A 17,294-nucleotide genomic window follows, 5' to 3' on the forward strand; every position below is an offset into this window, starting at 1 on the left:
AGAAAAATAATAAAATTCTGTTCCTGTTTGGAGTGCAGTCCTGAAGAGGTGTATCTGCATTTCAAGCCATTAGCCCTGTGAGTTTTCAAAACCTCCTTTGTAGCCTATGGTTCAGTAGCCCACATCACTAATAGTGAATCGAACCAAGTAAATTAAATTAGATTTTTGCAGTAAAAAGATAATCCCTTCACATAGTTTGTTATTGCAGAGAGAATAAAGCATCTCATACATTTCATGGTACCATACATTTCAGAGACTTTCATGGGATGTAATTGAAAAATAGATGCGTTTCTCAGAAGTGGAATATTAATGTTCATATTTGTAAATAACTTAATTCAGTGACTGATAGAAGCAGAAGAAAAAGAAATATGAACTTTTTAGATACTAGTCACATTTTAGCAAGACTATTTCCATAACAAGTAATCACACTATTTGCAAACATATTTGGTGAAAAGGAGCTGTGCTTTGAAAGGTATTGATTTGCTTGTTACAGTTACGAGTTTGAATAATTTTAAAATTCTGTGGGGTATATTTAATCATTACTCATTATTAGTGCAGTAATAATGCACTAGGCATATCTACACATTTACTATTAACAATTAGTGTCTTTCCTATCACAGGTGTAATCATGAGTTAGAACTCATACAAAAATTTAAAAGAATTTTTTACTTATTGGAGTGGACATTGGTTATAAATCTTTATAAATACAGTATTCAGGGAGTTAACAATAATTTCAGTTGGTTTATTTTATGATAAAGAAAAGCCATTTAGATTACAGTTATGTTGCATCTTCTCTCAAGAGTTTCTCCAAGTTTTCACCATTGTTGTGAGGCCAAGAAGAAACTCCCAGGCAAGACATCAAAAACTACTCTTGTGCTTTTGGAAAGGGAGTGCTTATGTTTTTTTTTTTTCTCTGCAAACCCTGCTTCAGTAGCTTGTGGGGAGCAGGGGAAAGGGAAGTGTCTCCTCTTGACAGAGTTGGTGTCTGTGCTTTGGCATCCAGCACCACAGTCTTCGAGAACATTAGGAAAAAACTAGTAGTAACAGCTTTTGTCTTTCTACCTGGCTGACTAAAGTGATTTGATTTCATACAGTTTAGTCTGGTTAAATTAGCCAAAATGTAACTTGTAAGTTTCTTAATTCACAGTATAGATTATATCAGATTCCCTCTTATCAGACTTAACGTATTAGAATAAGTGCTCGGTAAGCATGTTCCAAATTACAATAAGACTGCTTTATTGGGCAAGTTGATGATCTGTTGCCAGCATGCAAACGCATCAGACTTTTACTGGCAGCATCTGCTTCAGCTGTCTGGGGACACAAAGATAACACAAAATACATTACATTGGAACAAACTCAGAGATCTGACTTGATGAAAGTGTAATTTTCATCTGTGTTTAGCCATTCTATGTGTTATTTAAAATTGAGTGCTTCTGTCATGTCAACACATATATAATCACCTCTTAGTTCCTCATTATTAGTTACTGAGAGGAAATTCAGAAAGGAAGAATTGTGTTCCATATAGTACCTTGTGTTTTTATTGATGTAAATATATTTTATTTCTAAGCTGGTTTATTTTAAAGTTTTGGTTGGGTTTTGGGTTTGTGGGTTTTGTTTGGTTGGTTTGGCTTAACTTAATTGCTTTGTGTACTGTATATTTAAGTCTTGCAGTATCTCTTATGACATTTTAAAGACTTAGATGCAGATAGTGGCCACCCAACTCAAACATACAGCAAATGCTCTTTGTGAGAGCTCCCTTGGATGAAAATGTAACTTCTTGGTCTAATCAGTTGAGAGGATCTTGGTAGAGCTGTGTCAGAACTCTGCACTCTAGAAAAAGCAGAGAAGACATGACTATGTAGTTTTATTGTTGTTAGGTGCCAGAAAATTTCAGTCTTTCCAAGAAGACACAAATACATTTTTCCCCAGATTTGTTGGGGAAATAGAGTGCTTACTTGTTGATAGCACCTGATTTTTAACCTGATAGTTATTTATGTTTTAAACATAAAACAGTTATATGATTCAGATTCTCATTCAGCGTGTTAGTATTTGTTACAGAAAAAAATTTGTGTATCCTCAACACTTACTGCCATTGCATATTATACATTATTTATGCCATGGTTCTGATTTATGCCCACAAAAGATGAAATCTTTTCCCATTGGCAAGAATCTAATAATTTTCAGGGCACTCAGATTTCACCTGAAGTTTTGCTTTTGGTTTAACAACATGCTTTACCCATAGCTGGTGCTTGATTTTAATGTATTCCTTCTGTGAATTCCTCCACCACAAGCTGCTAATCAGTTTTTACCCATTCTTGGATAAGCAGACTATCACACGGTAGTCTCTCTCTGTGGCAGACACAGTCTGTCTTCAAAACATACCTTTTTTAAAGGTCTGTACTGTATTTCAGTTTCTTAGATGATATCCTTGATTATTTTCTTGTTTCATCTCCCCATGCCAAATATCAAGGCTCTTACACAAAATTATTTATGTCAGGTTTTTTCTTTCTTTCGTGTTTCCTTATTATTCTAGGTCAAATATTTTATCTCTCCACTAATCTTCTTGCTTTCTCTTCAGTCCTCTCTGAGTGTTTAGTGAATGGTGCTTGTCAGTTTGGGTTTTGAGGTTTTTTGAGAGAATACCCTATTTTGGCCTGTGGGTTTTTTGTTTGTTTGCCTTAATCTTCCTTTTTGTCTCTCATTTTTACTTGTTTGTTCTTCTCACTGTGGTGCTTCTTTGAGATTTTTCCCAATGGTGGCATTGTCTTGTCTTTCCTTTCCTTTTGCCAGAATGTTGCCTCTTACATTCAGAACACTCCTTTGTCCTGTGTCTGTCATTTACCCTGGCTCTTTTCAACTCTTCTTTCTCACTGGATCTGTTAACTTATCCAGGAGATGGTTCTTTACAAAGCTTACCCTAGAATATTCACTGTGAGGTGTTGGTTAAATCTTGCATTAAAAAAATAAATTAATCCTTCTTGACTTTCACATTTCTTCATGTTTTAATATTCCAGACTTGTAGGGTTGTGCGTTTTTGTTGTTGTTTTGTTTATTTTGTGGGTTTTTTGTTTGTTTTTTTTGTGTGTGTGTGTGTATGTTTTGTTTTTTGTCTCTTTTTGCATCAGTAGTTGCTTTGTTACACATTACTTGCACCATTAGCGTTTCTTGCATTACATTTGTTTTAACTACCTTCATCCTTTCCCAGGTTCCCTAGCTTACATGGGCCAATGTTTTTCTAAGGGTGTTTTCCACAGCCTACCCAGTTGTTTCACGAAATGCATGAGCTTTAAGTTAGTGTCGTGCAGGCTTATTGAGATACTGTCTTACTGATATTATTGTCAATATTATTGTCATTTAGTTCTGCATAAGAGAGGGTTTATTTTAATTGCTGCCATGGGACTTTTTAAAATGAATAAATTATTCATGTTTATCATAGTGTGTTTATTAGTCTTACCTCCAGTTATAATCTACAAGGATTCCTAAATCATACATTTTTTTAAAAAACAGCAGACAAAAATTCAAGTGTTTTAAAATAGAGCTTATTGGATGGAATAGGAGAGGACACAAATTCCATGCAGTGCTCATGTTCAGAAGGCGTATTACCTTAAATGATAATTCCTTTTTTAAAAAATGGTACTCTTACACGTCTTGCACTTTTCTTTACATTTCAGCATTTATTCAGTCTGTTACTTCTGAATTTTTATAATGATCCTCCTAATGATCCATTGGAAATACGCCACCATTAGCTAACATATTCCCTCTCCAAGTATTCATTTCTGAACCAGACTGGTAAGGCTATCAGAATAATATCAGTTCTGACAATGCAATGAACCAAACTATACTGAAATCAGTAAGTTTTGAGTCATAAAAAGTACAAATTAGGAGTAGTCCTTGTTTCCTGTTGAAAATGCAGAGTTTGAGTGCTTGCTTTTCTCAAATGTAATGAGTGAATTTCACGTTCACTACCAGCCATATCAAGCATGTGGTAATAGACTTCTTTTATGGGGTTGCTGTTAGGTTTATTTGTATTTCTGTAGAGCCTCAACTAAGAGGCTTCCATGAAATGAAAAGATTAGAAGATATCTTCCTCTTTGCAAATAAGAACTAAATTAGACAAAGAAATGAAGGTAAAGAAGCAGCACAAGTGCCAAAACCACTACTGTGGTTCTCTAAGTCAGTCCCCCTTTTCATGGGAGTAATGTAGTGAAAACGTTTTACCCTTGGTGGAAAGAAGTGCCCCAAAAAGCTTGTCTCAGCCAGGTGGAAAGCCACAGGTACCCTGTATTATCTTGTATATTTAGAACAATATGCAGCCTGTTGGCAGATTGACCATGATATGAGCCGGGCAGAGGCAGATCTCAGCAGGAGCACAGAACTGTAGGACCAAGTTCCGTGTCAGACTCCAAATTCTCTAGTTCTTACCTTGGCAATCTTCATCTGCTTCTTAAAAGAAGCAGTTTGTGGCATCTTTCTAAGTCTTCCTCTTCTTGAGCCAACTTTTAGCTTTCCAAGAGTGGATCTGCTCCACTGGGCAGGCCCTGGGGCAGGTGTCCTCCTTGGGGCCCTTAAACTGGCTGATGTACAGTGACAATTTGAAACACGTACAATTCAGGACTTGCCCTTAGAAATTTATCTGTGGGATTTTTACTTTCTAATTTTAACAGATATTTTACTTTCCCATACAACTCTACAAATATGTGGTCTAATTGCAGCATTTTAATATTCCAGATACAGAAGTGTAGTGTCTAGACAACACCATATGTATTTCAGTCAGGCATGGAAGTATTACTGTCCCATTTTTATTTCTTTGGCAACTGACATTCTACGGCTTTGCAAATTCACAGAGCAATGGTTTTATTAGAAAAGCAAAATACTACATAGCAGTCAAGATGTGCACTGGTTATAAATAAAAATCTCTATCATTACTTCCTCTGTTTCAATTACTGTTAATTTACTAATGCCTCTTTAGGTCTCTGAAACTTTTGTGAATAAATGAGGTAACAAAGCATAACTAGAATTCAGTTATGCTAAATTTTTGTGTTGAAGCTTGTCCATGGGAATGCAAAGCTGTACGTTTTCACCCCCATCCAAAAATATTTCTGAAATAAAATACTTGTTTCTGTCTCAGTGAAGGCAGCAACTGAAACTGGAAACTGAAGGGTAAATGACAGAAATAAATGATGCCTTGTCAAGTCCTGAAAAAGGCTAATGAAACCTTGCAGCTGCCAAATCTGACTGAAACCAGTGGCCTGTGAATTGCAATGTGCAAGGGAAAAAGTCAAAGATAATCCAGATGTTCCCAAGCAGAACACTTCGCAATACTTTTTCATTCATTTTCTTTCTGTCTGTATGAACTAAAAAATTATGTAATTGAGATTTGTTTTAATACATTTTTTGAAGGTTATTATTTGACCTTCAAAATAATTCAGTGTGCTTAGCACGTTATTTCTGTCAGTACTCATTACTTTAGAGGTGACTTTTAATTCACCAGATACATACCATTTTGAAACACAAGATTGTTCATATGAAGGAGGTTTCTTAGAAGGTTTCTTTCGACAGCCTCTTTATATTCTTCCTGAAGTGCTTTGCTTTTGGCGATGCATAAAGTGGATGTTGAAAATCAACAGGAGATTTGTGTATAATTCTGAAAGTGACCACCTTTTACCATTTGTTTTTTCTCATCATTATGCTGGCTAATGAAATATTCTAAGCTGGAGACTGGTGAATAAATATTGTTTTCAGTGTGTTTTTAAGAGAGGTAGTTGACGTTTCATTCCTTTGTGGTTTTGTATTCATTTTGCAGCTCAGCCCATATCTCATTGTTAATCTGCTAAGCCACATACTCAGTGGCAGAAAAATAGTGACATAGAATTACAAAAAAATGGAAACAAATCTGTACTTATCTGTTACGAGACATATAGCCATCATTCTGTTCTGAGATCAAGACCCTGTATTACAGGAAAAAAAAAAGCTTAAAAAGTGGATTGGTATCCTCTACCCTTTCAAGAAATTGGGATCCTATAGTCTTGTAGTTATATTTTTCTGTTTAACTTTCAACTCAGTATAAATTTATCATATGCTTTATGATTCCGTCCAGACTTCTGTAACTGTATATGGCCTATAGAAAATAAAGAGCATCCATTTGAGTAAAGAGGAAAATATCAGATAACTCTGTCTCTGTAATTACAAGGTAGTAAAATACTGAAGCAAGAAGAACGTTTTTGTTTCAGTAATGAGGCAGTAATGTCTTGTGTTCTGCTTCTTCAACCAATTGTTTTCTCTTGGAAGGTTTTGATCTTGGTTTAAAGCAGCATGTACTTGTTAGAATTAAGACACTTATACATTATTTGAATAGGTATGTGCCTTTAAGAAGATATTGAAGTTGTACGTGAGCAGTTTTGAACTAGGTATTTACACAAGGAAAACAGTCCTTTCAGATAAAAGGGAGCGGAAGTAGAAAAGGAGAAACTAGAGATGAATCGGTTGCCAGTGAGAAGGCGTCTGAAGGATGGATTTGGCAGGAGTATATTCCCCTTTCCCTTTGAATCTTTTCCTGGGATGTACTGTGCCCTTAGTTCTCACAGAATAAGGCAATTTGGCTGATCCCCCCAATAGTATAGTTTGACTACTGTGATCTGGCATTAGTCTGTTCCCTTGCCCAAGAAAGGTCTGTGCAACTGTGCTGAGCCCTAAGAAGCTAAAGATGATGTGAGGAGCTACCGCCTTTTCCAGCTGTCTCATATGCTGTGATTTGGTACATATGATCTGTCACGTCCTGCCCTCAGGTATGAGTAAGGGGGGAGAAGTGACTCAGGTTCATGAGTCCCCTTTGGCTGGGAAACAGTACACACAGTATCGCAAACAAAAGGCTTGTATTTTTGCAGCTTGGCCCAAATGGTATATGATTTGGTGGCAGAAGGATTTACGTTGTTGTAAGTTCAATTGGTAAACATGAAAAGCTTGCAGCATATGCAGGGCTGTAAATCTTATACTACTATGTTACTTATAAAAGGGAAAGCAAAAAGGTAGAAGTACGGGAAAGAAAGAAAAGAGAGAGAAAGATTTCACCATCCTTCTGGCTCCGTTTTATGTGTGATGGAGTTTGCAGTGTTGGACCCAGCGATGTGCGACATCCTCTGGTGTCTTGTTCAGTTCATGTGGCAAGACTGGTGGGCAGAGTGGTCCTCAGGATGGTGGGTGGACGCCGCCAGTGCTTGTACAAGGCGGGTCTGTATAGCTCTCTGGGTTGTCTGCTTGCGTAACTTTTGGTCTTTTGTGGAGGTCTTATTGTGAGAGTCTGGGGGGAAGGGGTGATTGCGAAAGATTGACAAGTCTCAGGCCATGGTGAAGGGTCTCAGCTTTTCCCTTTGAGCTGTGCTGGGTGTATCAGAAGGTGGAGCTATGTCCCCTTCGGCACATCCTACACCTCCTGTATCAGCCAGCCAGCCTGGTCTGTGGCTCGTTAGCTTATCAGTGATATGTAAATCACAATTCACCCTATACTGAATGTATCTTTTCCCGTGGCTGGACGAACTGGTTTTGCCACAATGTTTCAGCCATTATCTTTATCAGTACACGACAGGGTCTCAACATATGGTTTATGCCTTGGAAGCTGGATAGGCAAGGGAATGCCTTGCTTACAGATCTGGTTAAGATGACTTAAGAGACATTGGTGTCCAGTATGGCCAGGACTTGCACAATTCTAGGTGTTTTAAGGAAAGGATGTTCAGTTGCCTTTGGAGCCCCCTAGATTAACTCAGTGGGCAGACAATTACTTTAGACCTGGAGCCATTTTGTCCCGATCCCGTGCTTCTGACATTGCTTCCAGCTTTGTCGAAGAACCTGTATTCTTTCTCACCTTCTGGTCTCTCGAGGCAATGTGCTGCTGTGGTTCCCAGCCACGGAGGCTTCATGCAGCAGCATTCAGATGGATAACAGCTTTCCATTGACCTAAAAAGCAACTTCAAAGGCCTTCCTCCCCATACATGGAGGATTTTGTGCTGATTCTCCACTCCTACAGGCACCTCACCTCAGCAGCTTCTATCTTAACCTTACAGAGCTGAACACAGTACCCTGCTTCCTGCTGAATTAATTTTGGTGAAATATATTACTGGAAGTCAGTCAAACTTGAGTAGCCTTTAGTAGGAGACAGATGAATGGGAGAGTGTTTAGGATCTGAATTTTTCATTCAGATCGGTGATCTCTTACTGATTTGAATGGGCCACAAGCCTTGTGCATTAGGAAATCTCTGAGCCCTGCCTAGAATTGCATAGTTATTTTTGGAGGATTACCCAAGGTGGGGATGCTCTGGAGTGACAGAACTTTAAACTTGTATGAGAGTTTCTTAGGTATTAATTAATGTCAAGTATTCACATTTTAATAGAAAACATTTGGTTTACATAAACTTTTGTAGGGAAATTATGCATGGTTGAATGTTTTTTCTATGACTGTTTCACTTAATTTTTTGAAATATTCATGAATGGTTTAATTTCATGTAGAAACGGTCTATGTATAAACCCAGGCAACTGTCAACAGACAATTGTCTTCTCAGTCTGCCTGAAAAATAATTCACAATGTGTGTGTATGGGGCTGTGATTGCCTGAGCCTGTTCATGGTGACAGGTGTTAGATGTTCATCTGCTAATTTCTCATTAGAAACAATGAGGTAAGCTGAGGATGCAGTTTGGTCATTGGAGGCCCTGTCTTGATCTGTTTATAACATATATGGTTATGGTTACCGAAATAGTTTTAAAAATAGTAGATATCTTTTCAGTTTTTAAAAATTTGTCATAGAATTATTTTAAGATATTAAATATTTGTTTTCTCATTGCCAAGAAATATCTACTATCTGTGATCTGTAATTAGGCTCACAGCTTAACATAAAGGACAAATGGTGCTCGCTGAGCTGCATCATAGGCCTTATTGTGGTAAAATGACCGATTTTGTTTTACCAGCTGTGACTTTGGAGACAGGCTGAATGACAAGGAACACATAAAGCTCGACAGATTAAAATATTTCCAGCACACAGCCGTGTGTGTATGATTCAGAATTCAGCAGCAGTTCTTGCTTGATAAGCCTGCTAATGTCTTCATGTTCTAAGGAACGCTGTGCTTCTGTGTGAGGTGTCTTGTACAGGCTCAGTCCTGCCGTCCTCACTGAAGCAAAACTTCCAGTGAAAAACAGCATCAGTGTGACCGTGGAAAGCACTGAATACAAGGGTAGAAAAATGCCTAACAAATAATACATCTGCCTAAGGAAACAGACAATGTATCTCTGTGACTAATTATGGGTTATAGTAAGAACTAAAGGAAAAAAAGACACAAGTAAGTGGGAAATAAATAGTTGATTACTCATCTGTATCAAAATAAGACATTTTGAAAAGACAAGCCAAATTATACCCACTTTTTGCAATAATATTCATATCTACTTCTCACAATTTCCATCACTTATAGTAGAAAATAAGGCTATATTGTCCTTCAGCTTCTTTATACGTGGCAAGAGTAATTGAAAGGTTGCATGCAGAGCATTCTAATTCTATAGGAGAAGAGTAGAATGTTCTGTCATCAAGTTAACAAGAGGTAGCTTTTTAGTTTTTCTATGAATGTGTTCTGAGTGCTGCAGGAAGAGCCAGATGTTGAAATGCAGTGATGTTGGCTGATGCAAGTGTACTGAGTGTGCTGGATTTAATATAGTCTGGAATCCCAAATGGCCCTGGTTTGGTCTTCGAGCTGAAGGGATAAGGCAAGTATTGCTTCTCTGTGGTTTAGTATCTGATAATGTATGGGAGTTGTTTTACCTCTTCTCTTTAATGTGGTATGAATTGCAGATGTCTTAATGGATTTTTAACCTCAAATCGCAAAAGACGTGGTGTGCTCACAAAAAAAGCTTAAAGTGAGTTACCCTTGCATATCTGGATTTTTGTGTTACCTCAGAACTTGAGTTTGAGTCCATACTGCAGAAATCCACCTCTCAAGGTGCCATGGAAGCAATGGTGTTTTCTGCTGTCACCGTGAAACAGTTTGTGGTGTCTTAGGCAAAGTGGAGGTGGGAAGCTGGCCCTCATGCGTCTTTCTGGAATCCTTTATGGACATGATGTTAAAAGAGGGTGAGCGGATGTTGTACTTTGTAGTTAAGTAATGTCTTTCATCAAGGGGAACCAATGTACTTTATAGATACTAATTATTTAAGGATCTGGTCATATTTATCGGCTCAATTTTATAATGGGGTATCTGAAGCATCAATTTAGTGACTCAAGTACAGAGAAGCCTAGTTCTATGATTTTACTACAAAGGCACTAAGAATAACATAGTATCTTGTCAACAAATACAAAAGTACCAGGCTCAAGAAAACCTCTGTAGGGTTACAGATTGCATGTTTGTGTTGATTTGAGACATGGCATGTTCAGCCACCAGTAAGAGAGTAGCTATCAGTGACAGCATAGTGGTTTCATAATTTGCTGGACAAAACATGGTCTGTGTGGTTAAAAACATGACTTACTTCATTGGTCATTAACCCGCACATGACTAAATGTATTTCCTGAATGATAACTGCCCTGCTGGTCTGTTCTTCCATTAAATTCCACCTGTTTCCATCATAACATCTGTAACTAACGCAAGTATTTCTGTGTCTTTTTTCAAAAAGTTCATTGTGACATTATTATTAGAGCCTCCAAACCAAATGCTTTTTGTAAGCACCTTTGTTACCACCATGGAAAGATTTTAAGACCAGTGCCAACAGAAAACATGAAACTACATATTTCATGAAGAGTAACTGAGCTTTTAAAAAGTTAATTACTTTGCAGTGAAATTCAGTATTTCACAGCAAATATTCAGTAAACAGTGCTGGTATCATTCTAAAATGAAATACACTGTATTTCACAGTACAATAAAAGCTGGTCTTAAATTATCAGATAGAGTACTATTCCTGCAAAATAAAGACTAAAAACATATACTAACCCCAGCTGTCGGTTCATGCATGTGGGGTGTGTGGACTGATAACTGTTTTAATTCTAGAGAAAGATTTTTAAAGCTGACCTTTCTTTGACAGAGGTGGGGTTTTTATTTGGGGGGGGGAGGGGGGAAGGCAAGGAAGAAGGGTGAGGGAGAGTGTCATTATTTTGGTTTTGGTTTGAGTTTTATTTGTTTTGTTTTCCTGGGAGTAGCTCTAGAAATACTTTTTTATGTTTTTTTTAAGCTTCTAAAAAATCAGATTCTGTGATGTGCATAAACACCTGAGCCTGGTAAATGGAAGACAACCCTGAAACATTATTGTCAGTGAAAATAACCTAGCATGTATTTTTCCTGATGATAAATTTGATAAGTGTTGCACATCTCAAACATTCTGGATTTCTTCACTTCATGAAGAAAATTGTATTTCCTGAGTCTTCTGTAGCAAAAGAGAAAAGTAATAACATATTCATCTCAGAAAGCATGTCAGTCTGCAGTGCAGTTAGATGATTGCATTTGTTTTGAATAGATACAGATGAACAAAAACGGTCCATCTATTACAAAGCCACATACTCACTGTTTGTTTTATTTTGTTTTACCCATTTTGTTTGGATTTTTGTTAAATGGAACTACACTTTTAATGAATATGCATTAAAAATTCAAGACTACTAAGCAAATCAGCATTAATTTACATTGTTTATGCTGTTTGCCTTTTTGCTTTGTGAGATGTTTCCAAGCAGTGTCATGCTGTGGAAAGTGGCCCTGGTAGAAATGAAGCAATTCATGATACCATCCAGAATATTGTTTCTGTTGTAGAATAAGTCTTATTGTGACTTTTTTTTCTTCCAGTTTACTATTATGTGATTTTTTGCATTGAACCCTCAAATGCAGTGAGACAAATAATTAAGGTTTCGTGTAATAAAACGTAACTTCAGTCTTAAAAAGTTAGAGACTTCAGTACTTAGCAATCTTAGGTTGCAGAAGAAACCTCTGGAAGGTAACATAGTATAATATAGTATGTGATTCATGAACGCTTCATGAAATAGGTTGGTCCACTTAAATTTGAGCCACTTAAAGTTTGGTCCACTTAATATGGCCTATAGGCCTTGTGCTGCATGTTTGTCTAATTTAACTGTAACAGTAACAACCAGAAAGGAAAGTAATTATATGCCAACTAATATGGAACCAATCAGAGTTTAAATGATTATTCCTATGGAAGACCATCTTACTATGTAATGTAAAAATACTGTCTGCTAAATGTAACTTTAAAAATAGCATCTCTGTTTAATAGTTTTAGAGCTCATAGTGTCATCCAAACTGTATACAGATTGAAATCCAGTCTGAAAATCCTACAGTTTTTTGATGGTTTGGTAGTTCTTAAAAAAGTTTTGGTCAGAGTCGGTGATCTGGGGTAAAGGACTAAAGTGGTGTGGTGGCTAGGTTAATATTCCAGTTTCAGTTGGTACTTCCTGAGTTAGACTGAATTGAAAGGGAAATGTTGGGATGAACACTGAGATCTATACTGACTAATATTTTCAAAAGCATTGACAGAAAAGGAGAAGGACATTGAAAGAGGACAACTCTCAGTGAATAAGCAGCAGCAAGAAAAGCCCAACAGGCATCTGAAGGGGACACGTACACCATTTGAGCATCACTTTCCTGATGATCATTTTCTACCTAGTGGAACGAGTACCATCTTGTTGACTGTCAGATAATTCCAGTAAACATTAACATTTTAAACCCCAAAACTTTGTATTTTTTTTTTCAGAAATCCTCCTCCTACTTTGCTACAGCCTGAAAAATGGTGCAGAGGATTCAACCATTTCATTTCACAGTGAGTTTTATTTTCTTGCTAAAACAGCTTATTCAGCAAGACCTGTATGTGTCAGTCTAAAACCAGGATTTGTTTTATGGAGTTGCTTTTCCAGATTTTTAACTTCAGTATCATTTCATAGACTCTAGATCATGCTTCACTTTTTGAAAGTTGTACAGGACAATTTGATCTTCTCATGTGATTCACTTCACAGTTTCTCTGAACTCCTTAGTTCAGGGGTGTCAAACTCATTTTCACCAGGGCCCACATCAGTTTCATGGTTGCCTTCAAAGGGCCGAATGTAATTTTTATACTGTACTAAAATTACATTCGGCCCTATGAAGGCAACTGCATTAGTTGCTTTGCTTCTTGACTTTGATGGACCTGGGACAGGTTTATAAATATACCTGATTTCCTTAATGGTTTTGCAGTGAAATTTTGTGTCAAGGTGAAAAATGGGTCAGTGAAAATGACTGCTGGTCAATTTAAAATAAGAGTTTGGAAGACAAGACAGAAAATAGTTGACTTTTTCCACTCTACTAATACTCCGTAGGTTGTGTACTTGAGCTATGTAATTGCACACCAGATGTATCAAGAGTGTAATCTGTGACCTAGATGGTACCAACTTTCTGGATGCTGCTGTCACTGAGCTAAAATATGCTTTTGGTTTATTTTTTTCTTTTTACAGTGAAACTAAGAAACCACAATTTAGTATTTGCTAGCATTATATTAAAAAAATCTTAGAGCAATTTTTAGGGTTCTTTAGGATTTCATTGTGACCTATTGCAGCCTAAACTATGTCACATGGAAAATAATATTATCGAAGCTTTGGGAAGTTTACATTGCTCAAATAAGCAAATACTTTGAACACCACATTACTGCAACATAACTCAGAATCTCTTCCAGTGTAGGCAGTAGAAGTACATTCCTGTAGAGCAAATTGACCTAAATTCTTTTTCTCCATAATGCATGTCCTTGTTTACACAGCAGTGTACATGCGATCTATGGTGAGCCAGTGTTCAGTTACAAAAGTCACAGGGTAGTGGATTAATTCTATTCTATTATAGACAAACATTGTATTGCAGTATTTGTGGACTGTAGCCTGTATTCTAGGGAACTCTTGCACTGACGGGTTATATTCCGCTTGTGCTTTAGAGAGTTAGTCGACCTGCTAAGGTTGCATTCCTTTCTCAGAAATGTTGTGTATTAACCTTCAGCATTGTTATACTGTTGTGTTTTTTTTTTTCTTGGTACATTCCTTTTTAGAAATCCCTGCTCAGCTTGAGAACAGTACAAAAAAATAAGTTTAACATTTCTTAACATTTGTTCCGTCCTTTAGGTCAGCATGCACTGTTCATAAAAGAAGTCAGATGTTAGTACTTTATAGCTATGCTTATTTTTAATCTTGTCCTTTGGGTTTTTGATACCTTCAAATTGTATATTTAAAATTACATTGATTTTTTTAAAATTACTTTTGCTTAGTTACTTCTTCTCACCAGCAACATCTGCAGGTTCTCAGATTTTGAGGGTTTTTAATTTTTACAGTAATACACACAATGAAATAAGAAGGTATGCTCAAATGCAGTCTCTTAACATAGAGAAATACGATGGTTGTAATAAATATGCTGGTATTATAACTACCTTTAAAAAAACACTGAAATTGAATTCTCTGTGACATTGCTTCATTCTGAGATGTGTTAGTAAAGTTGTTATGATGCAGAGGTTACAAGATGCTTTTGTGGAGGCTTGGATTTACATTAGTGGTTTTTCTAGAAAAAAATTAAATAATCAAACATTGGATCATACAGCTGCAAACCTTTTAGCCATTACTGATAATTGGGTCATTTATATGCATTAGTTATGCATTTGTTGCTGCCCACCTTCTGACAGCTTAGTTATGATAAATGAAAAGCAGTGATTGTATAAATTCCATACTGCCTTTTATCCATATGTTAGGACCTTGCCTGATGTTTCTGTCACCCTTGTGATGAGTGGTTAGCTTTCGAATAATTTCATTATCTACCTCCTTCCTGATGGCTAACGTCATTTGCATAACAAGCTTATCTGGTTCAAGTTGCGGGCCAGACCTGTGTACTGTCAAAAACCAAGCACGCAGCTTTGGCTAAGCATACTTTTTACTTTAGTTCTGTTTACACAATTTTATTTACACCGCGATTGCCAAACCTGGTCAGTTGTAGTGTAGCTTTTTTCACTTCCCATTTTCATCCCTTGAAATGCCACTGTCTCAAGAGGCATCTTTGTTATAGGTGTTCCCTCATATATTATAGTGATTTACAATGTGCCTGAGCTGGGAGTTTCAATGTACTTCTGTAGGTAAGTCTTTACACTGTTAAAATAGCAATCACATCTTTTTCAGAAATGGAGTCTGTATTTTTAGCTATGATTCTGCTGCCCCAAGAGATGTGATTTCACAGCAGCATTTGAAGTCGGATGCAACATTTACAAAATCTGAATGGAGAGAAGGTCAAGATCATTCTTAGCTTGGTTATTTTATGTTTCTATTCCCAGCATTGTTGACCTTGACTTGAGATGAAGACGGTAATGTGTTGTCCACATAAGTATTTTTACAATCTGAGTTAGATATTTCGTTTTGAAAAAATACAGATGACATAATTTCAGCCAAGTCTTTTCTGACAGCAGCCCAGTACTTGTTATCCACTGAGATACATGCAGCACCTATATGCTTTTAAAAGGTCAATACGATTCTAGTTATGCCTGTTTATCTGTGCTACTGTACTAGTCCATGAAGAACTTGGCTGCTTCACTCATAAAGTGAGAAAGGATTGATTATCTGTTTATTTTATCTACATGTTAATAGGGTTTACCGTTCCTGTAAGACATGTAAACAACCATATCACTTCTTGGAGGACTGTCTCCTAAAAAGAATATCCTTTTAACCTATGTTTGTTTCTGTGTTGAAATGTATCAGTTTTGAAGAGTTCACTCCATTCATTGTCCATGAATGTTTATGAAGCTTTTTTTTTTGATAGCTACAGCATCAATTACATCGCTGTCTTAAGATAACAATTTGTGTCCACTACCATTTTAGACATGAAGTGCTTCAGAATTCATTCATAAAATAATACAGGCTATATGCTAAATAAAAGAACTCTGTTGACTGGAATTACCTCACATGCCGCAAATAATTTTCTTGGCAGTTTAAACCTTGACTGATCTCTAGGGGTAGACAGAAAAGTTAATATGTTCTTGCAGCAGAAAGATACAATAACCTTTATTTACATTATATGACAAAATGGTAATTTTAATTAAAATGAGCAACGGTATCTCCAGGGACAGACATTCCCCTTTTAAATTTATTTAACCAATGATTAGCTATTATGATTCTTTGAATTAATTAGTCATTCTTGAGCTGGGAGGAATTAAAGAATTAAGAAATTCTGGAAATACTAAAGTCAAAATGTGAAATTACAGGATTTATGATCACATTTATCATGAGAATGTAACTTTTACTTTAGAAATGACATTGCAAATGCGATACAAATATCATTTTTAGTCTTGATAAACTATTTTTTTGCCTCAATTTAAATACAAACTCTCAAGCTGGATTTCATATTGATGAGTCTACATCCAAAGTTATTTAATTAGTAGTCCATCTAGATTATATAAGCTTTAATTGCTCCATTTAGATTTAACTTTTCTGAATGGAGATCAAATTTTTTCACAATTTAAGCAATTGTTTGGTGACATTCTGTTCATATTACACATTACATTTCTGTCACTAAGAACATGATATGTGCTTGATATAACTCATTAATTTCAGTCTTTAAGAAGACAAAGAGGATTGCAAATGTCAGAAAGATACAGATTGCGATGTGTAAGGTTACCGCCAAATCTGTACATTTTTGCATTTTATTCATTGATGTAGACTCTGAGAATCTGTCTACAGATGAATTTGAAATACTAAATTGTCATATCTAACAAAAGATCTCCACCACATTTTAGTATTGCATGAGACATTTTTATACAGATGAATGGGCATATATGATGGATACTATTATATTCAGCTTTCTAGTGAGCAGTTGTAGTAAAAACCTGCAGTTTTATGTAGACATGAGAAACTTCCACGCAGGTTTGAAGTCTTGACCCTGTAAAGAATTGTGCTAGATCTCACAAATGCCATAGTTATCAAGATCTTTCATTCAGTGAAGTATACTGCTGAGTTCCTTACCATCAGCAAAAGCATTCATTCAAACTTTGGTTCCCATGGTTTGTGGGTTTCTTGGCTTGCTATTCTCAGTTGTAAACACAGTACTAAGTACAGCGTAATGAGAAAGATATGTACCCATGGTGGAGTGACAAGTCTGTTTGGGAAACAGCAATTCTAGGAATAGTATACTGCATAGAGAGTCTAGTATCAGAGAGAGCATGTGAAATAACTGTCTGATGAGACAGTTTCCTTACGCTCCTAATAAGTGGCAGTATTGCAGTTTCTCAAGTAGTCTTCACCCAACCAGTGGGCAACAGGGGAGGGAAATTGCAGCTGGGATTTGGGGC

The 17,294-nt window shown here is 36.6% G+C and overlaps 1 protein-coding gene across 13 annotated transcripts in view; it reads left to right on the plus strand.

The window, feature by feature from the left end:
• MYO3B (myosin IIIB) overlaps positions 1 to 17,294 on the plus strand; it is a 249,370-nt gene that overhangs the window by 68,190 nt on the left and 163,886 nt on the right. For all 13 annotated transcript variants that reach the window (XR_010473849.1, XR_010473850.1, XM_065069731.1 and 10 more), the window contains one exon: positions 12,714 to 12,779. Coding sequence is in view for 11 of the 13 variants with exons in the window: in XM_065069731.1 (XP_064925803.1) it covers positions 12,714 to 12,779 (66 nt within the window). In the remaining 2 variants the exon portion in view is untranslated. The remainder of the gene's footprint in view (positions 1 to 12,713; positions 12,780 to 17,294) is intronic.

Source organism: Columba livia, chromosome 7, assembly GCF_036013475.1.
Source record: "Columba livia isolate bColLiv1 breed racing homer chromosome 7, bColLiv1.pat.W.v2, whole genome shotgun sequence".
NCBI classification, from domain to species: Eukaryota; Metazoa; Chordata; class Aves; order Columbiformes; family Columbidae; genus Columba; species Columba livia.